This window comes from Trematosphaeria pertusa (genome assembly GCF_010094035.1).
Source record: "Trematosphaeria pertusa strain CBS 122368 unplaced genomic scaffold BU26scaffold_9, whole genome shotgun sequence".
In the NCBI taxonomy this organism is placed as follows: domain Eukaryota; kingdom Fungi; phylum Ascomycota; class Dothideomycetes; order Pleosporales; family Trematosphaeriaceae; genus Trematosphaeria; species Trematosphaeria pertusa.
Window position 1 is genome coordinate 1125529 of NW_022987220.1, and position 25351 is coordinate 1150879.

Below are 25351 nucleotides of genomic sequence, written 5' to 3' on the forward strand. Positions count from 1 at the left end.
GGCTTTTATTTGGATGGACGCGGCGGTGGGTGAGGAGAAGGTGGGTTAAAGGACAGGGCAGGTAGGAAGAGGTATGTGACGCGCAAGTACTAACTCGATGCCCAACTTGTGATACGATGTGGCTCCACATGAGTCTCACAAAGGCTGATGGCCAAAAATTCATGCAATGGAATATCCGACTGGATGGCTGAGCTCAGACAGAATTGAATAGCGATGAAGATGTGCAAACGGTGATTCGCAGGATGTGTAACGTGAAATCCTTTTCTCAGCTTTCCGATCTACCGCTGGTATACGGTCAGTGCATTGGCCGGAAGCTCGATTGCTGGCGCAGAAGGGAGCTCCGTTGGCGTCGTCACGGTTGACTGATGTTCTGCTGGCGCATAAACTGCATGGCCACATTTTCTCCGTTGCATCTGTTCCCGCGTACGGCACGGAATAGGCAAGCTTGGAGCTCTTAGCGTCCCTTCCCCCCCGTAGATATTGTTGGCGGAAGTCGCCATACGGCACCCGGCAGGAGGACTTACATTTGAGGATCACGTGTTAATTACGTGATCGCGCTAGCCTAGTGTATATAGCCAGAGCCATCATCTTGGGTGCAGCCCTGATTGGATGCTACAACAAAACTCTAGTAGAACTAATAGCTTTCGACTAAGAGAGGCCGGGAGGCTCCTGATAGTGGTTAGACGAGTGAAGAGGTGGTGGAAGCGTGAGTTAGCTGAAGTCGAAATTCGGGAGGTTGGATGAAACAGTGTGACGTCATTGCGAGATAGCGCCCACTCCGAACGACAAAACATACCGGGAGCCGACATACTATACACGAACCCATTTAAAACACTATCGACAATATCTTAGCTGGATATACGCTTACGCCACGGAAATGGCACGCACACGCGCTCAAGCCCAAGCTGAGAAGGAAGGCGAGCCCACTAGCAAACCAGCTACTAAAGACCCGAAGCCGACTGCGAAAAAGAGTAAGGATGGAGGGGCGCCAGCCAAAGGCAAAGCTTTACAAACCAAAGACGGGACTTCGACCAAGGCACCGAAGAAGCGCAGCACATCTAAAGACGAAAAGGCCAAAAGGCCGGCTCACAAGAAGCAGAAAACAGCTTCGCCAGCGTCCAAGAACTCCGACCGTCCCGCCGCATCCAAGCCGGCCGGATCGAAGATCGACAACCTGATAGGTGAATTTGGATCAGTCCCTCTCTCCGACCTAGGTCTCAAAGATGCGGAAAAACCAACAGCTGAAACGGTCCTGGCCCACATCTACAACGCGCTGCTCTCATCCGGCAGGATCGGACACAATATTGCACACAAGACACTCCAGTGCCTAATCGATGAGAACTACCACGACCTTGAGAGCTTGAAGGAGTCGACCTGGGAGAGGCGAACCGAAGTGCTGACGGACGGCGGATACACGCATTATCGCGAGAAGACAGCTACGTTCCTAGGCGATCTCGCTCAGCTCATTGAAGACAAGTATGACGGTGACGCCGCGAAGTTCCTTCCCGGACAAGACGAAGCGAAGACTCCACAAGAAGCACAGAAAGTCTTGGAGAAGAGGTTGAAAGAGATCAAGGGCTTGGGACCTCTTGGTGTGGAAATCTTCCTGGGAACCATCCAGACTGTGTATCCGGGTGTGGCACCGTACATTGGTAAGAGGGACATGGGCGCCGCAAAGGAGATGGGGCTTGGCACTGTTCAAGGCATCTGGGATGCGGTGGGAAAGGATAACTTGCGCATGGGCCAGCTGTGCGCTGCGTTGACGAAGGTCAGGTTGGAAGGCAGGACGGCGGGTATCAAGTAACGCTCTTCCTAGCGATGCTACACGTGTATTTTCCACTAGGACGGGCGGGGAAGATTCGGCGCCATAATGGTCTCGGTGCGGTCTCGGAACACTATCATTCGCGGTAAACAGGCGCAAGGCGCAAGCACAAGCGGTGAAATGGAAACCCGACTTCTGCAACTGCACAGACTGAATATTTCAGATACTAACTTATGGTACAGAGTTACATGCGAAAGATCAAAGAAACCGCTCGCTTATTCCGCTTACAACACGGTTGCGTGGAAACCTCGCATGAAGACGCCGCCCAATGCAACCAAGCTCAAACCGCCTGGGATCCTCCTACGCTCCGACCCAACGTTTTGAAAGGGGCATCAGACCAGCTCCAAGCCGAATTCTGGGCTACTCTTCTAGTTCATCGCTGGGACTGTACCGCAAGTTCCACCGAATGATCCCTGGCAAGGGGCGGTAGACTTGCTAGGGCAGATCGGAATGATACTGCCGCCGGTTGTGCCTCCGTACGCAACATCGCAGCTCTCTGGGTACTGCGCGCTGCCACAGCTCATCAAACAAGCGCTGAAGCTCATGGCCTGGTCTTCGGGATTGTTCGTCTCCTTCTGCGGAGCAGTGATGGTAAAGTCGTGCCAGTCGTTGTCGCCAGCGCACCCGAGGCCACCAGGAGGAATACGTGTCTGGCCAGTGATGGTCACCAGCTTGGACGTGACCTGGGCGCCACATTCGATGCCGCCTGCGGGGCAGATGACAGTCGCTTCTTGAGAACTTTCGTCTTCGGTGGACCAGCTATTCTCATCGTCAGCCCCTTCATGTCTGGATCCTTGCCATGGCCCTGTGTACTTACCCGTATTCGAATCCGACGCTAGCCCCCAGAGAAAACACCTTGCCGAGGTCGAAGCCGACGTCTATGCTGCCACTGACGGACCATGAGACTCCAACGCTATGTCCCACACCTTTGCTGAGCTCGCAGTTGTCCTCAGGCGTCGAGGTACAGGTGAAGCTCGTGGCCATCACAGCCGCAGGGGAGAACGGCGCGCTTTGAACGAGGTTCTGGTACTCTCGTACGTCGGCGCATTCGTCCCGTGGGAGAACGAGCGCGGAGGTGCCCGCGGCGAAGAGAGCGACGATGGAAGTGGCTGCGACGAGCATTTTGGAAGTTGAAAGGATGGTGAAGCGAAGGCTTAGTGTGAAGGCAAAAAGAGCGATTGCAGTTGGTGACCTGAGCGCGATGCGAAGATCGTAAAGGAATGAAGACAAGAGAAGGCTTTGAAGTGGAACTGTAGAAGACTGAGCTGCTGTGATGATGGTCTGTCTGGTAAGTCCTGCCCTTCTTATACCTTTCTTCAAGATTTGATGTTTCTATGTTCGTTCTACTCGGGGTTCTTTTTGGGGCCACGGTCACATTGATACACCAAAAGATGATGTTTCATCCTCCCTCCACCTCGTATAGCAGAGCCTCGCTCACTGCGTGGGCCTTGGCGTAAGATGCGTCTTGTTTCATCAAATTTCCGAGTGAACAAGCTTGGGGCCCCATTTTCTTGATCGGTTGAACATCAATGAAACTGTCCGGATACAGTGACGATTTTGGATTCCAGGGTTTGCTACTCGCAAAAGTTTGATGCACTCGTCGCTACCCGACCGATTCGCGAAGCCGATATTTCTACTGCATCGCAGCCTTACTTCTTCATAGGGCTGTTGCCTCTGTTCGCTTATACACGCCGGTGTTTGCAGGGCGAATTAAGCACAGAAATAACCTTAAAGCGTGGACTACGTTCGGCAATTCACAGCCCCGTCCCGAAATAGCTAGCCGCCAGGATCGGCTTGGCGATTTCCATTTTCGGAAGCGATCCGGCAGTGAAAAGTCAGCATCGCCAGATTTCCACAAGTAGGAGGACGACGAGAATTCGAAACGGCGAGTCGCATGGGGGTCGCTTGGGAAGAAGCCTTGCAATACTTCAAGCCTACCTCCGAGGCACAGCAAGAGATTCGGTCACGTGAGATATTGACAGCTTTCTATTGGCTAAGTAGGCTGCTAAACCTGCGAAGACTACCGGAAGGATTTGAACAGCTCATTCGAGTGCGCAAAGCCAGGCTCACCTTCCCCGCGTTTACAATGCCTCGGAGACTATCACGCCATCCGCCATTACCCCCCGATTACAGTCACCTGCCGCCGATCCTCCCACCCGATCCAGAACCCAACGAGAACGCCCTCAAAACCTTCGCCCTATCACGAGGCTCTGCGGGAACTCCACTTAGCTACCCACAAATGGGGTGCGCAGGACTCCCAAAACGCTATTCGTCGGGAAGATCGTCGCCGAAAGAGGACATCCCGCGGGGTGCGTGGCAACCGTTTATGGCTTGCGTAGGCGAGGCTTTTGGAGCCCCGACAGTGGAACCGGCCAACTTCAACACCATGCATGATGATCGCGTGATCTCCCATCCAGTCCCGTGTAGCCACGCAAACACGAAGTTTTCGTGGGCTGTGTGGGACAGAGATTTCGAAAGAGAGGGCTCGACTGGGTGGTGGGATGACTATGACGACATACTTTGCGTCGTGCCTAGAAAAGAAGAAATGCAGGGTTTGTGGGGTACGGCGTGGCTTGGGGCCAAGATTGTGGAAAGTGTTTATATGGGAGCGTGCGAAGCTGCCGACAAGACTTAAGCATCGTGCACAAGAAACGAAAGACTTCAACAGTAACTGACACCATGCCTTCTCCACACACCGCTGAGCAACGCCGTAAGTTCTACACATCATCCTCGCTTTGTGGGCCGAGGGGTCGTACGAACATTAGGATCTAACCAACCTCTAGGTGAGCCCACGTACACGGACGCCTACGAACCAGGTCGACCTAGGCATCCACCTCCTCCTGATCACCAACGCGCACGGCGCCCACGCTATGAGGATGAACATGGACGAGACGGTACTGCTACTTCCAAACTAGTCGAAGACGAATACGCTAACTAGCCCTCAGACCGCCGTCCGCGCCGCCACAGAACCTACAAAGCCCCATCACCATCCTCCTCCTCCTCTCTCAGTCCACCGCCCCGACACCGCCGTCGCCGGCCCGAGCCCGAGCCCTACGACTCCTACGACGACCACTACGCCCGTCGGCGTCACCGCCCGCGCGACGAAGGCTACCTGTCGGATAACCGGCACAACCGGCCTCGGCGCGACGCCTATGACGACAGGGGACCACCGAGAGATAGGGACCGACACCACGATCGCGATGCTCGGGAGCGTCGCCCTCCACCCGATGCTAGAGAGCGGAGGCTGAAGCCGGAGCGCAAGGAGAGCAAGTGGCAGAAGGAGGCGAAGGATATTTTCAAGGAGTATGCCATGCCAGCGATCAAGGCTGAGGGTGGGAAGTATATCTCGAAGCAGATTGGGAACTTTATTTCGAAGCAGGCTGCTTGATGGCGAAAGTTGGTGGATAGATTTGAGGGTGCAGGGTTTGGGAGAGTGTTTGTACGATTAGGTGTTCTTGGGTTGGCGCTGACTTCGCGTATACGTTTTCTACTCTTCACAATCTCGTAAAACGTTCGAGCCACAAGGCCATCAAGCTGAACACCCTTTAGTCTTATCGAATTTCGAAAGTCCGTAGTCCTTCACTGTTCCTCATCAGGCGATCGATTGCTCTAGAGTCCGTTGATCCCGGGATGAATGCCGCGCCAACGAACCGGTAAAAATGATCTTGCTTGCGGACAATAAACAGGGCCTCTTCTTCGTCGAAAGACGCAACCAAATCCCCGGCGCGCATTGCTTCCGGCCCAAGGCCAATATAATTCTCAGCAGTGACGAACAGCCTACGGCCCTTTAAGTAGCTGAGAAATGTATCATCGAGCAGTGGGCTCCAACGAGAATCCCCCGATTGATGGCGACTCTCCTCTATCGACTTCAACATGGCTTCTGCGGAGGGAGTTGGGTTTTGGAGATCATAGAAGCGGGTTAGCTGGCCTGCCACCCAGCTCAGGTCAATCTTAGATGGCAGGCTCCATCCCGCACGGCTCAAGAGAGCCCCGCAGAATGCTAGATCTGGCAACAAGCCTCCGGACGTTGTTTGAGTCTCCGTAAGCGGTCGAACATCCTGCGACCAGAACGTGACCACCGAATCAATGGCGTCGTAAGCGTTGCATTGACAACCAAAAGTATCGACACAGTCCACCAGAGGCTTCGATATCGAACGAACCACGTCGAAACAATATCCGGTTATGTTAAGGCTTGCGGTTGCCTTATTGATCGATGGCGTAACACGGCCGAGATCGATGCGAGGAGGTAGTGCTATGGACTTTCTCCAATCGGGGACCCATGAAGGGAGACCCGTGGGCCATCTTGCCAAGACACCACCATGATCAACTTGCGTCAAGAGTTCGCTGAAAGCACCGCCTTCTATGGCCCGTATCGCGACCTCGTAATACAGGTCGTGCAGAGGTAGGGTATAGTCTGGCTCAATGGCCATATCCATCTTCCTCATGTAGCGGGGGCTGAGCGATGAGAATCCTAATAGCGCGTATACCCTATCGTGATCGTCGGCACATTTCAAACCTCTCGCCGAAGCTAATATATCAATAGGTGTCCCGAGGGCTACGCTTCGACGCTTGGCGTAATTATCCGCCGCGCATAGTGTGTGTTTCGGTAAGCGCTTATCGTAGTCTAGGATTGCTTCTGCCAATGGTCCGAAATCCATCTCTTCATTTCCCCACATAGCGACAGCAGAGCGAGATAAAGCCACCTCTTGTACTACCCACAGGCGTTCAAACCACTGACAGTACCGTACCATGTCGAGTACGAGACGGTCTCCTGTATCGTTGATGTGTGAATGATAACCTTTGAAATAGTCAAAGGACTCGCGGGCACGATTTCCAGCGTCAGGTCCAAGCCATACGAGCACCTTCGTCGCTCTGTCGTATATAACCCCCATGAGTTTCACTTGGTGTCCTCGTTCTTGAATATCATGTTGATTAATGCAGACACCATCAGCCCACACTATTCGATGGCGATTCTCAAATCGGATTCGTCGTAGGGCTTCGTCAAGGCTGGGTGTTATGGGGATGGTGCCTTCGACGCAACTCAGCGAGTGGGTATAGGACGGCGGGCCCCAGACATATGATAAAGCTTCGTACGATGTAGCAGTGTGCTTGGTTTCCTCGTCCAACCATACGTTAGGCCACGAAGGGCTCGAGTCTTCGTCTGAGGTGTCATCTAGACCGAGGTGGAAGAGATTTCCTCGCAGCGGATCGTTGTGCGCGCCCTGATACAGTTCGAGCAATCGTATGGTGCGAGCAGACTCGACAGGCCGGTAGACATAAGTTGCAGTCGAATTGCTGTGGTTTAATGCCTCAGATGGCGCGCCTGAGGTTTCAGCCTGATCCATCGCTCATCTCCAGGCCTCTTTCCCTGCCTTGTTCGGATTTTGTTGACAGCTTTGTAGTGCACCTCTGCGGACCTGGATATCCGAATACTGAGAAGATTGTTACGCGAACTCCTCAATCGCAATGGAGTGGCTGGATGAGTAGAATGATTGTGGCTCGCCTGATGGAGGCTCGGGAGGCTATCGCGAGCTGTGCGGGGCACTGTGCAGCTGCAGCCTTTGATGCAAGTAAGCAAGCCACAACCTCCGAATCGACGCGATTGGCCCAAATAAACCCACCGGCTTTCTCACCTCTCCAGGCTTCTACCTTATTTTCCACCGAAGAGACAGGCTGCTATTACCAAGAAGCGGCACTTACACCTCTTCCCAAAGCCAACCAGCCGCCCTAGCCGCCCCAAGCCCACTACCATATGCCGCCTACGCCCACCAGCAATCTCCACCCTCCACTCTATCCGGGACGCGTGAGCCAGCTGGGATTGACGACTAAGCTTGTCACTTCGTTGACTTCAGGGAGCCATTGTGTTAGCGGTGAAAAGCCACCTGTTTTACCCCTGTTTCACGCTACCTGGTACCCCCCCCCCTTTCAACATGTGTATATATATAGGGCCCTCTGGCGCCCATACTTCTCAATACAGAGCTCCTTTTCTCCCTGAAACATTGGTATACTCTGTGGCGACGTAGTTCCACTCCCCGTTTCCCAACACCATACTTAGATGTTTCTCGTTCGCTTTCAGCTGGGAACTCAACGTCGGCTTCGCGAGACCGAAATGTGGAACCAAGTAGGCTGAAGTGGTACATGTGATCATATACTTCACGCGGGAACCTAAGCAGCGTTGTGCTGTCTTGCAGTGGACATTGTGCATCTCCGTCAGTTCGGCTCTAGAGGCTTTTGGGAGGACTCGCACGGGTTGTGCGATTTCGCTTTGCTTTTTCTCGTATTAGTCGTCGTTCACAGGCATATTCGGAGCAGCGTTGTGATGAAATCTAGGCAAGCGTACTTGTCACTTCGGCACCGCTTTATCCACATGACCGAATCATGCTTCGAGGTTGGTTGTAGCCATTAAGACAATATTGATAAACAGGCTAGTAGCAGCTCAGGGTATTCAAGACTGATAACTTGGAATCTGAATTTGCTACATAGCCCGATGCCCAACTGGAAACTACTAGAGCACAAGAACAAAACAGCAATCCAATGCGCCAATGTACAGACGATGCATGGGCACAATGGGGAAAAGCCTAGCGATGCAATAACCGCTTCTTCGCCCCTTTTTGTGTAGCTTCCAACTCCTTCATTTCCAGCTCCTTCTGCTCCCTGTCACGCCAAATCTTGGCCAAGTACTCGATCACATCGTCATCATAGTAAGTCCATGAATCAGGCTTATTGAAGTGCCACTCAGTACAGCTTACGTTCCGATTGAGTACAAGGCTCTGGTATCCCGCTGGTCGTTGCTCCACCGGGATTTTGTACAGCTCCATACGAGCGAGATTATCCAGGCGGACCTGCAGATGCCTGATGGATTTATTGTACTCATTATCCGTCTCGTCATAGAGTAGTTCGTAGACATAACGGAGCACTGGGTGACAAATTTTTATGTTGCAGTTGACGTCGTAGAAGGAAATCCCGTTTCTGACCTCCTTGAATAGGTAGAAGGTGGTGGATTCGAGTGCACCGTCGGGAACTGCCGGCTTCGAGACATCCGCAGTCGAGAGGCGGATGACCAACGTATGCTGGTCACCAATGCGGCGAGAGCGCGTAAGCATTTCGCTCGTCATTCCGGGGGCCTTATAGTTCTTCTCGAACCAGTGTATATCCTTTGCCTTGTACCCTCCCTTCGAAAGCTGGTAAAGTGTTGGCCCTACTCGCTCCGATAATTCGACCATCAAGTACCCTTCCTTGTCGATGAATGTGGAGGAAGGAAATAGCGAGTACACCTTATTCCATGTGGCGTAGTTTTGCTGGATCGTTGTTCCACAACTCTTGTCCAAGGGCAGGTGTATGGGAGAATGGTAGGGCTCGGCTCGGACGACTAGAATGGACGCCTTGTTTGCTCCATTGACCGTTCGAGTCGGATGGACGAGCCGAATGCACTCGTCGAAAGCGAAATCATCGCAACCCGATGGGGCCTTCTCGCAAGGAGCCTCGTATCCGTCAGAGATCAAGTACCGCATCATTGCTTTCCGGTCCGGCCCCGGAATAATGACATTGAGGGTAGGATCACTATTAATGAAGTGCTGAGTCCTCGCAATAAAGTCGATTAGCGGATTCCCAGTAATAATAGCGTTGAGTTTGCCTTGGAGACTCCTGAAGTCTTTAGGGTTGCTGAACCAAGTCTGGAGCCAGCTATCCCAGTTTCGGGCCCCTTGAACCACGCTGTGGAGATCTCTACAGACTCCACTCAGCCGAGCAAGGTCCTGCGGCGACAACGCGGATAGGACGGCGTCCTGAATGGGAATGAAGCGGTTGCTTAGCAAATCTGGAAGACTCGGCATGCAGTGCTTCAGACTCATCTGAGCTGGCGATTCAGGAAATGGTTCGTTTGCAAGAGACATTCTGGATTGATGAGTAGATAGTGCGGTAGTCGAGTTAGTTCTAGATTCTGGTGTGGTAATGCCTTATATTAGTTGTGAGGACCTCGGGAGTTTAAGAACCTTATATGCGAGGAGGAAGCAGCCGTAAGTTACGTATATTTACTCGCAAGCGTGAATGCTGGCAGTGAAATATGAAAATCTCGCTTCTACAATACAGTCTATATTTCCCCTAAATCACTGTTACCCCTGATTTCTAGAACCCTGCCTTCTAGTATTAACTTTTAGCGTTCACTGCTAAGAAATTTCTTCTCTACCTAACATACTTCGGTGCAATCAATCTTTTCAATAATCTTCAGTGCAACTCTACCTTTTGGGGTGGGGGCCATTTACAGTCTGTGCAAGGAAATTCCTTAGCTAAGATAACTTCTAGCTATCTAAAAATTACTAAGGAAAATGTAAAGAACCTTAAAAGAGTACTGCAAGAGTCCGAGTTCTGCTCCTATTTAGGGAAATCTGTACTCTAGGGCAGTCCCTGTCGAACCTGCGATCTTCGAGTCAGTTGGAATCCTACTGTGCTGGAAACGACCACGATTGGAGAGAGGAGAGCTTTTCATAATGCGTCTCTAAGACCAACCTAAAGACACCTACTCTAGTAATCATACACCACAATCCCCTCCTCCACCCCCATGAACTCCTGCAACCCCACCACCTCACCTTCGATCCCCTCCCCCACTCTCCCTCTCCCTCTCCCTCAACGCCTCAAACACCCCATCATACCTAAACCCAAAGTCAAAATCCATCGTCTCATCATCCATCTGCACACCCTGCTTGAACTCAAAATGCGCCTTCCGCGTATCCTCCAGCACCCTCTTAGCTCGCGGTCTTCTCACGCTCTCCGCCAGCCGAAGAAGCCGGGGCACGTCCGCGCGGCTCGTGCCCGGCGCGAGAAGGCGCAGGCTTTCCGCGTCCTCGACGCTCATGTTGGCGCCTTGGCCGTGCATAGGCGTCATCGCGTGCGCGGCGTCGCCAATTAGCATGGCGCGGCCGCGCACCCATGAAGGGAGCGGGTCGAGGTCTTGCAGTTCCCAGACTTTGATTTCGGTTGCAGCGCTGTGGGGGTTAGTTTTGGAGCGTTCATGAGGGGGAGGAGGAGGTGAAGACAGAGTGCATTAATTACCCGAGAATCCTTTTCAGCGGCTCGTTGAAATCGCCAAACGCCTCGAGCAACTTCCCCCGATCGCCCTCCGCATGCCACGACTCAGTCGCACTCTTGCTCGAGTTCTGCGTCTGCAAGATACACGAGAGGTTGAAGTACGTTTGGTGGCGAAGCGGATAAGTGACGATAAAGCGCGGCGAGCCGTCGCCGGCGAAGATCATGGAGGAGCGGTTGTTGCAGGTCGCGGGGTCCCACCAGTCGGGCAGGGGCAGGTCGCCAAGGGCTTTCTTCGCGTCCTCGGTGGAGACTGCGACGCGGTAGCAGGTCATTCCCGTCTTTTTGGCTTCGTGGCCTGCGCCGACGATGGTCGTGCGGAAGCGTGAGTGGACGCCGTCGGCGACTGCGCGGGAGTTAGTCTTGTTTGCTTGCGGTAGATGCGTGCTAGTCTACTCACTGATCACGACATCCGCAGTCGCCGTCGACCCGTCTTCCAGCGTGACAACACCCTGATCCGGATCCAACTCCACAACCGCATTGTTAAACACCATCTTCGTGGGCTCGCCTCCAATCCCCAGCTCAGCTGAGGGAGCAGTCGCCAGCCGCATCAGCTCGTCCCTGAAATCCGAGCGCTTCTGCCCCAGGCAATCTGCTCCATACTTGGGCTTCAGGTCCATGTCCTGGTCCTGCAGCATATTGCCCTTCTGGTCGTACATGCGGAAACCGAGGATGGGCACTGCACCAGCGCGATGGGGATCGTATCCCATGGAGTTGAGAATCTTAACGCCGTTGGGCGCGAGCATGATGCCTTGGCCGCCAGTCGCAGCGTCGGGACCGCCGCGTTCGTATACAGTGACGTCGTGGTGCTCGCGGAGGATGCGTGCAGCGGACAAGCCGGCGAGGCCTGAGCCTGCGATGATGGCTTTGAGTCTCTTTTCGTTCACCATGGCTGCCGTGGTGATAGCGCGTAAGGTGGATCTGTGAACTAAAGGGCGAAGTTTGAACGATTTGAGCAGAATGGACATATTCTTACTCACTGAAGGGTACGGCATGACCTCTTCCACGCCCTTATATATTTATCACATCTCCACCGAACCCGAAGCCCGCTCCGAACCATACCCCGACAGATCCGACGCCCTTCTCCGTTTTCCCCGACCCAAGTAAAGGGGCCCTTTGCTCCCCAAGCATGAAATTCACCTCCCTCGCACTTTTCCGCTCGAACGGGCTTAGTGCAGACCCGTGCTCGCACGTGATTCTCTTGGCGGATGCGTCGTGCGTCATGCAAGGCTGAACTAACTCCGAGCGTTATCTCCGCAAACGCAAACAACCAACAACGCGGAAGGCGCCTGCGAGCCTGAGTACCACTCGAATCTTCCTGCTCTTAGGCTCCAGTCCCTTTGTACGACCTCATCTAACTCCTAAGTCCACCCCGTCCGCTTATCTCCGCACGCTCGAACCCTTTATTTTCGCGCAGGAAACCTAGGTAAGCGCAGCCCTGGACATGAGAACCATAAACACAACTTACCACTGCCTTCGCACCCTTCCTTACTCCTTCACTCTCTCCAGAATACTCAACCCGAACAGACCAAAGTTCCACACCTTCGTAACCATGTCGGCACAACAAGCCCTCCCCGCAACACACCGCGCCCTCGTCCAACGCGACTACGGCAAGCCCCTCGTCGTAGAAGACATCCCGACTCCGCAGCCAGTTCCCGGGTCCGCTGTTCTCCGCGTCGAAGCTGCGGCAGTCGTCTCCTACCAGAAGCTCGCATACAACGGCACCTGGCCGAACCGATACTTGACGCCCATCGTCCCTGGCTCCTGGGCCATTGGACGGGTCGCCGCCGTGGGTCCCGATGCCGTGTCCCTCCAGTCCGGCGCGCTCGTTCTGTTCAGCAACTTCATCCATGCGCGCGACGACCCATCGATTGCTTTCCTCTCAGGATTCGCCGACTTTGCGCAGCCCGGATCGAGGAAGCTCATGAGTGGCGAGTGGCGCGAGTCCACCTACGGACAGTACGCTAAAGTGCCGCTGGAGAACTGCTTCCCGCTGGATGAGGCACGTCTATGCGGTTCTCCCGACTCCGGCGGACTTGGGTATAAGATTGAACAGCTGATGTGGGCGGGATTGGCTCTCGTGGGATATGGCGGTCTGCGCAGCATCGAGGTGAAAGCCGGGGAGACGGTCGTTATCGCACCGGCAACGGGTGGGTTCAGTGGAGCGGCGGCAGTCGTGGCTGTCGCCATGGGTGCGCGAGTCATCGCCATGGGCCGCAATAAAGACACGATGAAGTATCTGGAAGGGCTATCGCCTCGGATCCACACCGTACCCATGACTGGGAATGAGGAGGAGGAGATGAAGGAATTGGCTCGGTTTGGCTGCATCGACGCCTTCCTAGACCTTTCTCCAGCCGCCGCTACCGAATCAGCGCACCTGAAGAGCGCCATTAAGTCCCTGCGAGCCGGCGGCCGTGTTAGCCTGATGGGTGGACTGCTTGGCGACTCAGTCTTCCCATACCGGTCCGTTGTTCACAAGAGTCTCACTGTCAAGGGCCAATGGATGTACAGCCCCGAGGACGCGCGAGACATGATCAAGATGATCGAGAACGGCATCCTAAGCTTGAACCACGTCAGCGTGGCCGGCAAGTTCAGCCTGGAGCAGTGGGAACAGGCTTTCGAAGTGGCGGCTGGGATGAAATTCAACGACGTAACGGTGCTGTCAGGATGAGGAGGCGGGATCGGCAGGTTCGTGGACAGCTTCAACGCAAGGAAATGAGGTATGTCTTTGCGTAGCCGATCGGAGGCTGCTTCAACACAAAGGCGCAGATGGAATTGAGGGAAGGGGTACATTTTCGAAGGAACTAAGATGGATAGGAAAATGAGGACTTTTTCCCTCCCTGAGGTGAGGAATGGACATAGCTCGACATGCATAGAGCTATGTACAACCCTTTCAATAGCTGAACAATAACGGAGCCTTAGCTCACTCTGCCTGAGTGCAACTTCGCATTCCATCATTCCTCATCGTTATCGAGAAATGGTGGCGGGACATTCGCACCATATTCATCTCGTCCGTACTCAGCCGGGCGTTGACCGTAATGGGGTACGTGCTCGTTCCGCTGCATCTGCCGCGCTTCGAGTGGATGCGAGCGCTGATGGCGGTCATAGTATTGCGGAACTCTAGACGAAGGACTTTCACCGGTCAACGGGGTGCGGGGTCTGTAGGTCATAGGTGAATGTGGCACCTGTTGCCTCACATCAAGGCAATAATCCAAAGTCCCAACAGGAGGACAGGGTGATACCGGCGGCTGCGCCGTGTACCTGTCGAGCGGCACGGACTGACTGTGTGGCAGCGGAGGCCGCTTCGATTCGGCCCGTGCGCTTGGGCTATAGACCCAATCGTATTTCCCGTCCCGAGCGCTGACCGGTTCTGTGGCATCTTCCTCGGCGTCATCAAATCGCTCCCCGCGCTCATACGCCAGCTCATCATCCGCCTTTCCGAGAACTGCAGTTCTATACTCGTCATATTTCGAGGTAACGGCGGCCACGGTGCTAAAATGTTGAGCGCGAAGCTGTGCCTGTGCACCCGGATTCTCCTGCTTTTCGTAGAGGGCCAGCGAGGATGCGATTTGGAATGCGTTCCTGATCTGTCGCCCGTTCCAGCGACCAACACCACCATTCTTGCCGCACGCGGCAAAGTGCTTCTCAGCAAACTCCAGAATCTCTTTCTTGTAGATGTATATTGGTGATTCGCCGCTCGCCTTGCTCCTTTGCTCCTCGAGTTGTTCTAGGCGGGAGAGATTTAGGTCGAAGATCTCCAAAGTCTCTTCCTTTCCCAGGGGTGGATAGTACAGGCTTACGTGGACTCGTGACTTGATTGCTTCATCTAGTGTCCCAGGCCGGTTAGTTGTCAAGAAAAGCATGCCGCTGTAATATTCCAATGTTCGCAAGAATACTGTTGATTAGTTAGCCAGCCGCTCAATATCTAATGAGCGGGAGCTGTGCGCAGTCTTGGATTACAAGCTTGTTATTTGTTTGGGATCTCCGACACGCACAAGCGTGTTGGGCGAATGCAAGAAAAGCAAAAGAAACGGCACCTCTCGACTTCGGACCGAAATTGAAAATACGACTATTAGAACTGCGAATGGAAGGAATGGGCGGAGGAACGCCTTGGATACGATGTCATACAGTTTTCGTCTGTAGGAATAGAACTTGACGAAAAGCTGCCGAGATTTCCCAGCACAGTGGAGGCACGTACCTGATACCAGCGCATTTCTCTTGAGATCGGTTTTAGCCCGTTGAGAGAGAAACACGTCTGCTTCGTCGAGCAAAGTAACGCAGTTCCAAAGATAAGCGAACCTGAAAATGTCTTTCAAGGACTGTTCCACCTGGTCTGGGGTATAGCCAAGGTCGCCGCAAGTGATGGCAAAGAGAGGTCTCTTCGTTTCCCGCGCGACAGCCTCTGCCGTAGCCGTTTTGCCTACACCTGGCGAGCCATGCAGCAGTATGACTAGGCCTTGCCCTTTCCCACTGATCATGTCTTGAGAACCGATCTTGTGTCCTCTAGCTTCAAGCTCTCGACGCTGAAAGTGGCTGCTGAGCAAGCTTCGAATAATTCGTTTATGCTCTACTGGAATCTTCAACGTCTCGAAAATCTGCTCTGTCTGAGCGATTGGTTTCAGGTTCAACGGGGACGCCATGACGAATCGCCGTTCTTTGATGGAATAGACGGGAATCGATCTTGGAAGAAGGACGAAATCTTCTTCAGAAGGTACGTAATCCGGAGTTGGCGCGGGACGGGGGATGGCTGACCTGTCTCTCTCCGCTAAGAGATCCTCCCATGGATCAAGTGTTACCACTGGCGGGTCAAAGCTTGTGTCATCTGAAACTGCGATGCTTTGGAATTCCACCAGTTCTCCCTCGGCCCATGTTGGCTTCAATGTTGGGTGGGCGTGGAACGTCTCTGCCAAGTCTATTACGACCTCGCCTTTGATGTAATCAGGCCGCCTGTGTCCGATACTGCTATCTCCAACAACGTTAGAAGCCCAGGCGTCATGGTAATAGAATCTCCGGAGCAGTAGCTCGGTGAAAAGTTTGCCGCGAGCGCACGCATCCTCCTTGAGTCGACGATGCGCTTCCAGAAGTCGTAAGGGGAAAACAGGCAGGCTTAGCGGATCTCTTGGCCCAGCGTAAGGATCTATCCGAAACACCCTTCTTACTGCGAGGTACTTTTCTCCGTCGTGATCAAGCCGGTAGCAGGTAAGCTCATGAGCTATCGCGGGTGCATCCAACCTTGCGTCGCGCCGTCGGCATGTCCGAAAGGAGGTTAGTCGCCACAGTCGGTAACTTCCCTCGCTGAAGATATCGCGCTGTGCGTGTTCCTGGCCGTATGAGCAAATGAGCTCCCCCACGTGGAACATACACCAGAGATCCCCAAAGTATATGTCGCCTATACGGCCAGCGCGCAGTTCAAGGTAGCGTGGCATTATTTTCCTGTTCATGAACTCCAGGTAAGTCTCCAGTTGGGGGAATGAGACTTTCTGGAGGCATTCCAGAGCTGCATCGTGTAGCTGAATCAATGATTGGAATGGTCTTTGGAATACGACGCTGCACCAGCGATTCCCTTGAGGCTTGTCGTACACCAAAGTAGCGAGGAGGCTTATAACGTCCGCCGTGTTGATACGGATGTATTCGATGGCATCCGTCCGGTGATACTGGATTGTATACTCCCCGCGTTCACATGAGCTCTTGAGGAAGTCCAGTGCAACTTCTTGGACATCATTCATTGCGGTGGAAGCCAGGACAAGGTATCGACTAGATACACTGTGACTTCCGAGGTCGGGATAATGGCCAAGATGACTTGATCGAGACGTATCTGTCTTAGGGTTAGCTGGGTCACAATTTCGGCATCCAACGAGCTTACGATACGTGAGAAGACCTTTCCGTAGCCCCCACAAATGCGAATAGAGCACTGCAGCTGGAAGACTTAGCTCGCAGTAGTCTTATGGGCATTGATTGCCTATTTCCAAATGTCGAGGCTCTCGATATACCTTGTAATCGTTGGTTTTTTTGCAACGTTGAAAACTGCGAAACGGGACGAGTGGCATCTTAAATAATGCGGCTTGCGTGCCCAGCCTGACTTTCGTGGGGCAGCCGAAACGGAAGAGAGAACGGGGTTCTTCATCCCAGTCAAAACGCCATCGCATCCGGTAGGGGCAGGTGTTACCAGGGCGCTGTCCCACGGTTCCTCACTCCCAATATTTTCAAGTGACATGGCCACAATGTGTGACTTAGGAAACAGGCGCACTCAATACGGCCCTTCGTGCTGGGATGGTCGTACCGTGTCGTGAGACGGTAGCGACGTGGATCGCAGAATGCCCATGAACTCCTCCGCCCAGCCGGGTGGGGTACTTTTTCTTCGCCACCTGCCCACGATGCAGCCCGCATCCTTATCCAAATCTCTCAAATCCCGTTGCAACAGTGATTCAGAGCTACGTACGTTCCGGCAGTGGGTGAGCGTAGAGGGCGCTCGAATGCTACCAGCTATGGCATTCGATACGGATTACGACAGACAGAGGTCGGTTTTCGTCGTCAAGCAACCGTATCGGTAAGATATCAATAGGAGTTTGCGTGGGATACGTCGGCTGACACTCTTGCATTGATCTTCAAGATATCCTAGCAGCGTATGAAGCCTCTGGCGAAAAGATCACTTTCGATGTCTCGAACTGCTCATGGCAAGATGTGTTGGACCAAATGGCAAAAGCCGAGGATGTGTATGTCTCGAAAGGGGAGAAGAACAAGATCCGGTCCGTCCTTCGACACGGGGCGGCAATCTCCAATACTCTGAGTCCATGGACGGCATTCATACCGCAGGACCTTGGGCTGAACGCTTTACAAGCTGGGTTGGCCGTGGTATTCCAGGTTTGCGAGTTTAGTGCAGCAGATGACCTCCACTAACAGGCATTGCAGGCCATACAAAAGCGGGAAGAGAATCGTGAAAAGATCTTCCAAGCGTTCCGGATGATCCCGGAGACGGTCGACCGGGCTAGCCAGATCCGCAAGCTATATCCATCCGATGATACCCTCCGAGATTGCACAAGCCATCTTTTCGAAAGGCTACTCGTAGGAATGAAGGACCTCATCGAGATTCTCCTCCGAAAGGGTGGTAAGAGGAGTAAGTAGAGCCATTAAGTTCTTGCAAATATTCTCGCACGCTGAGGCCCGATACTAGACTTTCTTCGTCGGGTGGCGTCGCCGCAGGACGAAGGAATAGAGATAGATGTGATTCTCGGAGACGTGACGGATGCCACGCAACGGCTCGAACACTGCGTCCAGAACCTAGACCGTCAACAATCAGCCCGGACATACAAAAATACGGACGAAGGCTTACGAGAAGTTAAAGCTGTGCGACAGACCGTCCATAGCACACGGCAGGAAATGCTCCGCCGAATGGACAGTTTCAAGAATCGAATACAAGTGGAAATTCGGAGTCTTTGTCCCGCACTGGCCGCCCACATTCATACCTACCTGTATCAAATGGTTCAAGCAGGCGTTGAATCGAGGAGCATCGAGTTAGCCGAGAGTGGACCACGCCGCCCCTTGCCAGCAGCACTGCTGTGTTACCCGCAGCTTCTAGAAATACTAAACGTCGAGCCTCTCGAAGCGAACGCAGCGGTCGAATACGTCATTCGCCAGGGGTATGGCTTGGAGACCTCTGCACTTGCTCAGAGCAACGCGTTGATGCTCCAGCGAGGGTTCAATAGGTGGCTTAGGAGTAGTGAGTCTGGAATGATTCTCGTGGATGCCCATTGCGATAGAGCAACAATCGGAAGGATCTCCCCAATGTCCGTATTCTGCGCCTCTTTCGCCACCCACTTGAAAACGCTCCGCGAAGCACTCGTTCTGCACTTCTCATGCAGCCTGCATTCCAATCCAAAAGACTCTCTTAGAGGCCCCCAAGGATTGATGCGCAGCCTCATCGCCCAGCTGTTATTCCGCTCCGGGACGGAATCGCCCCGGCTCGACTTCATCAACTCGCAGCGACTAGTCCTGGATCTGGAGAAATGGGAACTCGGCGCGCTATCTCACGTCTTCCGATGCCTAGTCCAACGACTCCCTGGAAGGGCGACGGTTTTCTGCATCGTCGAAGGCATTTCTGAATTCGAGCGGAAACAAGATGGCTGGGGCGCCAAGCTATGCGACGTCGCCCGAGCGCTGCAGATTCTCGCGGCGCCTGGGGATAACGGGCCGATGGTCAAGCTCATGCTAACGAGCAGCACAAGAAGCACGCTCGTTGTGAAGGAGGTGGCAGCTTCTCAACGGATCTCGCTCAGCGCAGGCGAGGCTCTCGACCGGCCCGTCTCCGGACGGGGAATGTTGTTGGACTTCGGGAGAACAAGATCCGCGCAGAACGGCACGTAGTGGAAGCAAAATACCACCTCGCTTCATTTTCTATCTGGAAACATACGAAGCTGCGATGGAAGAGCATTGGAGAGATGGGGGGTGATGATGTGGAGGATGAGCGCAATCGGAAAGAAGGCGGATCCAATGGCCGGCCCGTGCACACACTAGCGACGTCACGTGTCGCAAGCTCTGCTTTGCGAACTGCATTCATTCGCGCGGTATATCCTATCCTAATCTATTGGAACGACGCATCATTATCTTACCGCCATTGCACTCCAGTGTGAAGTTTGTGAACCATTCCTCATCCCGACTTCCCCTCATTCATCTAGTTCCCGTTTTCGGGTCACATAGCAGACCCCAGCGCTGGTAATCTTGCGTATAACCCACAGTACAAGGGGATCAGTAGTCTAAGACTGACGCTCTAAGATTGCTTACGCGAAGATGTGGAGAGGGTGGTTCGGCAGGTAGTGTCCCGGGTCGTTGAAACGCAGTCCCTGGTCCAGCTTGGAGATGGAGTCAATCTCCTCCTTGGACAAGTTGAAGCTGGTCACATCGAGGTTTTGGGCGAGACGGGACTGGTTGTTCGACTTGGGGATGACGGCGATGTTCCTATTATGACGGTCAGCAACCCATACGCCCAAGATATAAGTCTTGTTCCAGACATACCTCTGCGTAGCCCACCTCAACAGAACCTGCGCCGGTGTCTTGCCGTGTTTCTCGGCAATGCTCTTGATCGGCTGCGCGTCGAACAGCAATTCCACCTTGCTCGGCCTGTCCCTGAAGTCTGCCGGGAGCTCGAGGAACGACTGAGGACCGAACGAGGAGTAGGCCGTGATAGCGATGCCGTGCGTCTGCGCCAAATTGATGAGACCGGGCTGGACGAGATACGGATGATGCTCGATCTGGAGGTTGGAGATGGGATGTCTGGCGTAAGTCATGAGGTCATAGAGAGTTTGCCCCTGGCAGTTTGACACGCCGATCGATTTGGCAATGCCCTGGTCGATGAGGGCCTCCATTTGCTCCCAGGTCTCCCGCAAAGAGACCTTTGCCGGCTTGACGGTCTTGTCATCTTCCATCCACCAGCCCTGAGCTTGAAGTTAGCCACCGCAGTAGATCTAGAGGGAGTGAGGACGTACCGGGTATCGCTTCTTCTCCGGGTCAATGTACTCCAGAGCGATGGGGAAGTGGATGAGGAAGAGGTCGATGTACCCTAGGCCCCAGGCCTCGTTCTGAGCCTTCATCATGGGAAACGCATGCTCCTTGCTGTGGTAGTTGTTCCAGAGCTTCGTAGTCACGAAGATGTCCTCTCGCTTCACGAGGCCTTCCTTAATGGCACGCTGGATGCCCTGGCCGGCCTCCTTCTCGTTCTGGTAGTCGTATGCGCCGTCGAAGAGCCTGTAGCCCGCCTTGATGGCCTGAAGAGCTTGTTAGCGCATCTCACGCACATCAGTTCGCTTTCTCACGTTGTAGACTGTATCGGCGGCTGATTCCTTCGGAACCTTCCAGAGACCGAACCCCACGAGAGGCATTTGCTTGCCGGAGGCGAGCTTGACGGTTTCTTTGGACATGTTGTTTTCTAGTAATCAAAGAGCGTTTGGGAGGAGCAGAGGTGTTCAATGAGACGAAGGGGAAAAATGAGCTGAGCTATCGAAAGGTTTTGAGCCCCTCGGAAACTCCAACAAAACTTTTGTGGAACCGGAGGGGTGCAGTGGGTACGACGCAGCTGCGGTCCTGATTGGTGGACTCTTACGATTTCCTATTCCGTGCATGACGTAACGACGCCGCTTTGCCTCTTGTTCCGCGAATGATGCAACCCTCTACAACAGATGGAGAAGGTGACGCTTGGAGTGGTAATTCACAAAAATTTTGCTGTACCTTGGGTACTTTTTTTTTGGATTCTGTTGCGGACAGGCGAGGGCAATGGCAGCTGGGCAGCTATGCCTCTGCCGTCCCAGTCTGGCGACCGGCTGTAACCCCGCAGTGGCTGAATTGTCGCAGGTTTAGTGCTCCGAAGTGGCGCCGGTGCCTATCGTTTCCTCGGAAGATGCTTCGGTAGTCTTTTCTTCCCTTGCTGGGCCGAAGACAATGCAAAAAATTCCTCCATTCAGATCGGATTGTTCGTTCAATGGAGGCCGCAGAGCAAGCTGAAGGTGCCGGCAATCCCGCACTATCCCGGCCGAAGAGGTCTCGGGCGGGCTGTTTGACTTGCCGGACTCGCCGCCGAAAATGTGCGCATGCGTTCAGTTCCGCCTTAGAGCTTTCTAACGTCGAGCAAGGTGACGAAGGCAAACCGAAATGTCAGAATTGTATATCGAAAGGATTCGAATGTCGATATGCGGCGGCTTTCCAGATATTGGGGAAGAATAACTTCACCCCGGGGGTTTCGACCAGTGTGAAGTACAGCAATTTACGGGTAGGTGATCGCAAGTTTCACGACTTGACTGCCTTAGTTACGAGCATCCTGGGTCCGAAATCAAGTTGCCGAGTGCGATCAGAATACTGACGACCGCAGTTTGTGTCTGCAGAAGGCGAGAACAGCGAACAAGAAGCGGGCGATGGAGCTACAAGCCATGACATGCGGGCCGAGGAAGAGAACACCCAAAACGCACCGTTGCGGCCATGGGCACAAGCTACTGCCGGCGAAGACCAAGCAGGAGGTATAAGAATTGTGCCAGAGGCTACCAGTCCGTCTGTCGAACGATATGAATTCGCTCTGCATGGCTTGCTGGCGCTTGGAAATGGGAATGCCGGAGCTATTGATACCCGCATAGACTACGCTCGCAGCCCTCGGCCAAATGATACGCATCTAACACCCTCAGATAGCGATGGAGCGGACCCGTTGCGCATCGACCCAATGCTGGAGGATTTCGCTGGTGGGGGCTTGCCCCAGGGCGCGAAGTCAGATAGCTGGCCTGTGATCAATCTACCGGACGCCATCGGAGGAATGGAGCCGCACGATGACCGTATTCTAGAATTGCTGAAACATTATCGCTATGGGATCGCCCCTTGGGTGAGTTCTCTGTAAGACGCATGGTAGTGTCGGTCCTAACAGAATGACTGAGGTGCTTAGCTGGACATTTGTGACCGCCATCAATGCTTTGGACAAGAAGTCCTGCAGCTTTCGATAGAATCGACTTCCGTTCGCTATGCGGTGTTGTCGCTTGCGGAGGCGTCGCTTTGCGCGCGTCACCTTAGCCAGGAATCGAACATCGCTATGGTTGCGCATTTGCACCGGCAACAAGAAGGGAACGAAAATGAGGTCCACAATGCTCTACTGAATGCTTTCGAACTTACGCGGAGCGCCGTAACGGACCTTTCAGGCTTCTGGATGCAAGGGGATGGTGCCGATTTTGCGCAAGGCATTCTGGAAGTTCTTCTGCCTGAGGTCAATAAGAAGAGGTTAGCGTCTTGTGCGTTTTGGCTGGTAGCAAGACTCCGTAAGCGCCATATCCTCCAATATTCACGTTCCTGGGACAAGCTGATGCAGGATATAGAGCTCAGCGTTGCATTGATAAACTCGTCCCAAGCTAGGCTGGCACCGTCTTCCGCATCCACAACACTTCAGGCGTATAGCGCAAGAGGAGACGCGGATCAAGTGTTCCGATACGCCCATGAAGCCGTGGCGCTATGCACCGACGCTGCCATGTTCGCCCGAGGCGACGAGGATGGATGGCAGGTGCAGCGGTACGGACTGGAGCGTGTGGAACTGTGGAACACGCTCGTCGCGAGCTTCGAGAACTGGTACAAAAATCGCCCTCAAGACTTTCATGCAATTGTTGAGTTGTATCCAAGTGATGGTATGCGTACCGAAGACGAGTTCCCGACCATCATCTTCACGGGCGGAGCGGCAGTCCTAGCGAATCAGCTCTACCACACCGGAATGCTCATTATGCTGCAAAACAAGCCACGCTTTCTAGAGCGAGCCGGTCCCAACACTCCATTCATGTCGCTGCTGTGGCACTCTCACAGGATATGCGGGACCGCGATAAGCAACGATCGATGGGACTGCTGGGATCCGACTCTTTTAGCCTCATTGGTTGTAGCGGCTCGAACGGCTACTCATCAAAGTCAGCACACCGTCATTTTAAACACGTTAGAGCACGCTCAGCAACTGACCGGCTTCAATATCAGCCACCATTTGGACGGCCTCCGGGATGAATGGCGGCTTGCGGAAGGGTGGTGATCACGTCGGTCGATTTTTGGTTGTGTCGCCACCTTGCTTAGACAGCTGAGCTCTCACTCTTCCGCCCGGATCTTATAACCCCAGACGTTCTCCAGATCCCGAACACGCCAGCAGGCGGTCCATCCGGTCAGGGCCTCAATATGGCGGATAGTCTTGACGACCAAAGCCTGCTCTGAGCTGTGACTAAGAAGCCGTCCAGCGATCCAAAGTGGCTGGATGGCGTTGTTTAAGCAGCCTTCGTGAGGGTTGGCTAGAGAAATACCACAGATCCTCTTCGCGTGCCAGAACACGGACGCGATAGGGGACGATCCGAGCATGGCCTTTTGTTTGGGGTTGGAGCTGAGGAGAAGTATGCACGACGTGTGGTATAGCTGGTTTGACGATATCGCCGCCCAATGAGCGAAAAAGATATGGGGAAATGGGGATGTTGTAGTGGTTTTGACGGGCAGCATTTCATTAGGGCGGGAAAGCGCCCAATTCGCAAGCAGATCCCATAATCGAATCCAACGGTCCCGAAAATAGGCATCGTCGCACCCATTCTCTTCTCCGAGTTCGACATACTTGTTGCGATCGGAGATGAGTTCGCAGGTTCTGGCGCAGAGGTAAACTGAAAAGTTTGCGTACATGTCTGGTGAAGAGGTGTGCCGGAACAATGATTCAGCAAAGTCCTCTGGGGTGTCTGGTGGGAGCCATTTGCAAGGTTTCAAGAGCGTGCCTTCGGCGCCGTCCGAAATGAGTGCACCGCAGACGTCTATGCAGTTCGTAAACAAAGGGTCCTGAGAAGAGAGATAGGTAGAGAAACAAAGAGAGACGCACCCATTCGAGCATAGCACCAGAAGACAGCCTGGAGAATATCACCACTGAAGCCGTTGACGCCAAAAGCATCAAATACTGCAGCACAACCTTCGAGGTGACGCCGCCAATCCTGCGCACTAGCGGTGAACATTTCCAGGCAACACAGGATAACACAAGCGGCAATGACCTGGGTGTCGCGAGTTTGGAGGAGTGGAGTAAGGAGCCGGATAGCCTCCTGATACAGCTCTAAGCTATCGAAGGATACCTGGGTTTTCTCCTTGCGCTCGAGCTGCCGCGCCCCAATGGCTAAGATGGCGTATAGCAGGGGAGGCGACTGTTTCGCTAAGGCTGGAAGCTGGATCCCAAATGCGCGATTACTATCGAACATGTCAAGCTGCGTTGATCAGCAGCCACTTCGCAAAGATACGTGTTTTAATGGACCCACCCAAGGTGCCACATGCGAGATATAGTTCTTCAGATACTGAACGCGTCGACCTTTAGCTAGCACTTGCTTGATGTTGAAAGTTGCGCCACTGCCACTTTCTTCCGCGCCCACTGGAGTCCCAGCACGAGTAGGGGCGGTAGAACGGGCTGTGGTGAACAGCAGGGACCGTAGCTCCTCTTGGGAAGCTAGGTAGCTGGGATCAAGCGAAAATTCATCGATCCCCCAGCTTGTTGCAGGGGACAGGAACGGGTCTATGTTGTTGAGGCCATTGCCCGCGGCTCCTGGCTGGCTCTCCGTTGTTGGAGTGGGAAGAAAGGGCGAGAGCAAGTCGTCGGATGCCGCCCCATGGTGAGTGAATCGCGGTCGCTTGCTTGGAGGGGCATCCGTCATGAGGGTAGAGGTGAGACGTGAGATGCAAGATCCATGGATGAGCGAAGGGTGTGGAGTGTGGAGAAGATTGATGGGGAAGCCGCAGGGGTGACTTGAGGAAGGTGGGGAAGCCTGTGGCCCGGTCATGTGAGCGGGCGCTTGGACCGCGGAATGGGGCCCAGACCACGCGTCATCCTATCCACGCCTCGCACTCTGCACCCATCACTCACAGACATGTCACGGCTTTCGATGGCCTCCAATCACGGTTGCAAAATATACATCCACGCGAACAGTACTGACTGATACCAAACGC

General features: G+C 53.8%; 13 protein-coding genes across 13 annotated transcripts; 6 read left to right on the top strand and 7 right to left on the bottom strand.

Moving 5' to 3' along the window:
- The first annotated feature begins 612 nt into the window (after positions 1 to 612).
- Positions 613 to 2038, top strand: BU26DRAFT_347982 (uncharacterized protein). The gene has a single exon (XM_033822404.1). The coding sequence runs from the start codon at positions 878 to 880 to the stop codon at positions 1802 to 1804; it is 927 nt and encodes a 308-aa protein (XP_033682437.1). The 5' UTR covers positions 613 to 877; the 3' UTR covers positions 1805 to 2038.
- Positions 1971 to 3080, bottom strand: BU26DRAFT_552177 (uncharacterized protein). Its single transcript, XM_033832141.1, has 2 exons — positions 2640 to 3080; positions 1971 to 2581 (listed from the first exon to the last, which is right to left on the bottom strand). The coding sequence occupies exons 1-2, from the start codon at positions 2942 to 2944 to the stop codon at positions 2191 to 2193; spliced, it is 696 nt and encodes a 231-aa protein (XP_033682438.1). The 5' UTR covers positions 2945 to 3080; the 3' UTR covers positions 1971 to 2190.
- Positions 3081 to 3415: 335 nt separating this feature from the next.
- On the top strand, positions 3416 to 4726 carry BU26DRAFT_348024 (uncharacterized protein). The gene is made up of 2 exons (XM_033822406.1): positions 3416 to 4532; positions 4606 to 4726. Exon 1 carries the CDS (start codon positions 3717 to 3719, stop codon positions 4455 to 4457), a length of 741 nt encoding a protein of 246 aa, XP_033682439.1. The 5' UTR covers positions 3416 to 3716; the 3' UTR covers positions 4458 to 4532; positions 4606 to 4726.
- On the top strand, positions 4332 to 5292 carry BU26DRAFT_347986 (uncharacterized protein). The gene is made up of 3 exons (XM_033822405.1): positions 4332 to 4532; positions 4606 to 4716; positions 4768 to 5292. Exons 1-3 carry the CDS (start codon positions 4502 to 4504, stop codon positions 5208 to 5210), a joined length of 585 nt encoding a protein of 194 aa, XP_033682440.1. The 5' UTR covers positions 4332 to 4501; the 3' UTR covers positions 5211 to 5292.
- A 307-nt stretch (positions 5293 to 5599) lies between these two features.
- On the bottom strand, positions 5600 to 7167 carry BU26DRAFT_506676 (HET-domain-containing protein; the record flags this gene model as incomplete). Its single annotated transcript, XM_033826934.1, has 2 exons — positions 5600 to 5617; positions 5983 to 7167. The coding sequence occupies 2 exons, from the start codon at positions 7165 to 7167 to the stop codon at positions 5600 to 5602; spliced, it is 1203 nt and encodes a 400-aa protein (XP_033682441.1).
- A 1233-nt stretch (positions 7168 to 8400) lies between these two features.
- BU26DRAFT_506677 (uncharacterized protein) lies at positions 8401 to 9714 on the bottom strand (the record flags this gene model as incomplete). The annotated part of the gene is made up of 1 exon (XM_033826935.1): positions 8401 to 9714. One exon carries the CDS (start codon positions 9712 to 9714, stop codon positions 8401 to 8403), a length of 1314 nt encoding a protein of 437 aa, XP_033682442.1.
- Positions 9715 to 10403: 689 nt separating this feature from the next.
- On the bottom strand, positions 10404 to 11793 carry BU26DRAFT_506678 (FAD binding domain protein; the record flags this gene model as incomplete). The annotated part of the gene is made up of 3 exons (XM_033826936.1): positions 10404 to 10803; positions 10871 to 11249; positions 11304 to 11793. 3 exons carry the CDS (start codon positions 11791 to 11793, stop codon positions 10404 to 10406), a joined length of 1269 nt encoding a protein of 422 aa, XP_033682443.1.
- Positions 11794 to 12220: 427 nt separating this feature from the next.
- On the top strand, positions 12221 to 13811 carry BU26DRAFT_520600 (NAD(P)-binding protein). The gene is made up of 2 exons (XM_033829327.1): positions 12221 to 12329; positions 12431 to 13811. The coding sequence occupies exon 2, from the start codon at positions 12456 to 12458 to the stop codon at positions 13572 to 13574; it is 1119 nt and encodes a 372-aa protein (XP_033682444.1). The 5' UTR covers positions 12221 to 12329; positions 12431 to 12455; the 3' UTR covers positions 13575 to 13811.
- A 46-nt stretch (positions 13812 to 13857) lies between these two features.
- BU26DRAFT_506680 (P-loop containing nucleoside triphosphate hydrolase protein) lies at positions 13858 to 16629 on the bottom strand (the record flags this gene model as incomplete). The annotated part of the gene is made up of 3 exons (XM_033826937.1): positions 13858 to 14798; positions 14899 to 15012; positions 15102 to 16629. 3 exons carry the CDS (start codon positions 16627 to 16629, stop codon positions 13858 to 13860), a joined length of 2583 nt encoding a protein of 860 aa, XP_033682445.1.
- Positions 16630 to 17277: 648 nt separating this feature from the next.
- Positions 17278 to 19264, top strand: BU26DRAFT_566420 (uncharacterized protein; the record flags this gene model as incomplete). Its single annotated transcript, XM_033833520.1, has 4 exons — positions 17278 to 17338; positions 17514 to 17764; positions 17813 to 18017; positions 18075 to 19264. 4 exons carry the CDS (start codon positions 17278 to 17280, stop codon positions 19262 to 19264), a joined length of 1707 nt encoding a protein of 568 aa, XP_033682446.1.
- A 98-nt stretch (positions 19265 to 19362) lies between these two features.
- Positions 19363 to 20826, bottom strand: BU26DRAFT_606383 (Aldo/keto reductase). Its single transcript, XM_033835664.1, has 4 exons — positions 20710 to 20826; positions 20383 to 20661; positions 19913 to 20331; positions 19363 to 19855 (listed from the first exon to the last, which is right to left on the bottom strand). Exons 1-4 carry the CDS (start codon positions 20812 to 20814, stop codon positions 19678 to 19680), a joined length of 981 nt encoding a protein of 326 aa, XP_033682447.1. The 5' UTR covers positions 20815 to 20826; the 3' UTR covers positions 19363 to 19677.
- A 545-nt stretch (positions 20827 to 21371) lies between these two features.
- BU26DRAFT_566422 (uncharacterized protein) lies at positions 21372 to 23429 on the top strand (the record flags this gene model as incomplete). The annotated part of the gene is made up of 4 exons (XM_033833521.1): positions 21372 to 21474; positions 21523 to 21659; positions 21759 to 22256; positions 22317 to 23429. The coding sequence occupies 4 exons, from the start codon at positions 21372 to 21374 to the stop codon at positions 23427 to 23429; spliced, it is 1851 nt and encodes a 616-aa protein (XP_033682448.1).
- A 53-nt stretch (positions 23430 to 23482) lies between these two features.
- BU26DRAFT_430233 (uncharacterized protein) lies at positions 23483 to 25059 on the bottom strand (the record flags this gene model as incomplete). Its single annotated transcript, XM_033823865.1, has 3 exons — positions 23483 to 24180; positions 24246 to 24618; positions 24670 to 25059. The coding sequence occupies 3 exons, from the start codon at positions 25057 to 25059 to the stop codon at positions 23483 to 23485; spliced, it is 1461 nt and encodes a 486-aa protein (XP_033682449.1).
- Positions 25060 to 25351: the final 292 nt, after the last annotated feature.

Coding starts and splice junctions, on each gene's coding strand:
- BU26DRAFT_347982 (XM_033822404.1), top strand. CDS start 878: ATGGCACGCACACGCGCTCAAGCCCAAGCTGAGAAGGAAGGCGAGCCC.
- BU26DRAFT_552177 (XM_033832141.1), bottom strand. CDS start 2,944: ATGCTCGTCGCAGCCACTTCCATCGTCGCTCTCTTCGCCGCGGGCACC. Junction 2,582..2,639: donor AGCGTCGGATTCGAATACGG/GTAAGTACACAG, acceptor CGATGAGAATAG/CTGGTCCACCGAAGACGAAA.
- BU26DRAFT_348024 (XM_033822406.1), top strand. CDS start 3,717: ATGGGGGTCGCTTGGGAAGAAGCCTTGCAATACTTCAAGCCTACCTCC.
- BU26DRAFT_347986 (XM_033822405.1), top strand. CDS start 4,502: ATGCCTTCTCCACACACCGCTGAGCAACGCC. Junction 4,533..4,605: donor ACACACCGCTGAGCAACGCC/GTAAGTTCTACA, acceptor ACCAACCTCTAG/GTGAGCCCACGTACACGGAC. Junction 4,717..4,767: donor GGATGAACATGGACGAGACG/GTACTGCTACTT, acceptor ACTAGCCCTCAG/ACCGCCGTCCGCGCCGCCAC.
- BU26DRAFT_520600 (XM_033829327.1), top strand. CDS start 12,456: ATGTCGGCACAACAAGCCCTCCCCGCAACACACCGCGCCCTCGTCCAA.
- BU26DRAFT_606383 (XM_033835664.1), bottom strand. CDS start 20,814: ATGTCCAAAGAAACCGTCAAGCTCGCCTCCGGCAAGCAAATGCCTCTC. Junction 20,662..20,709: donor CCGCCGATACAGTCTACAAC/GTGAGAAAGCGA, acceptor CAAGCTCTTCAG/GCCATCAAGGCGGGCTACAG. Junction 19,856..19,912: donor TTGAGGTGGGCTACGCAGAG/GTATGTCTGGAA, acceptor CCGTCATAATAG/GAACATCGCCGTCATCCCCA.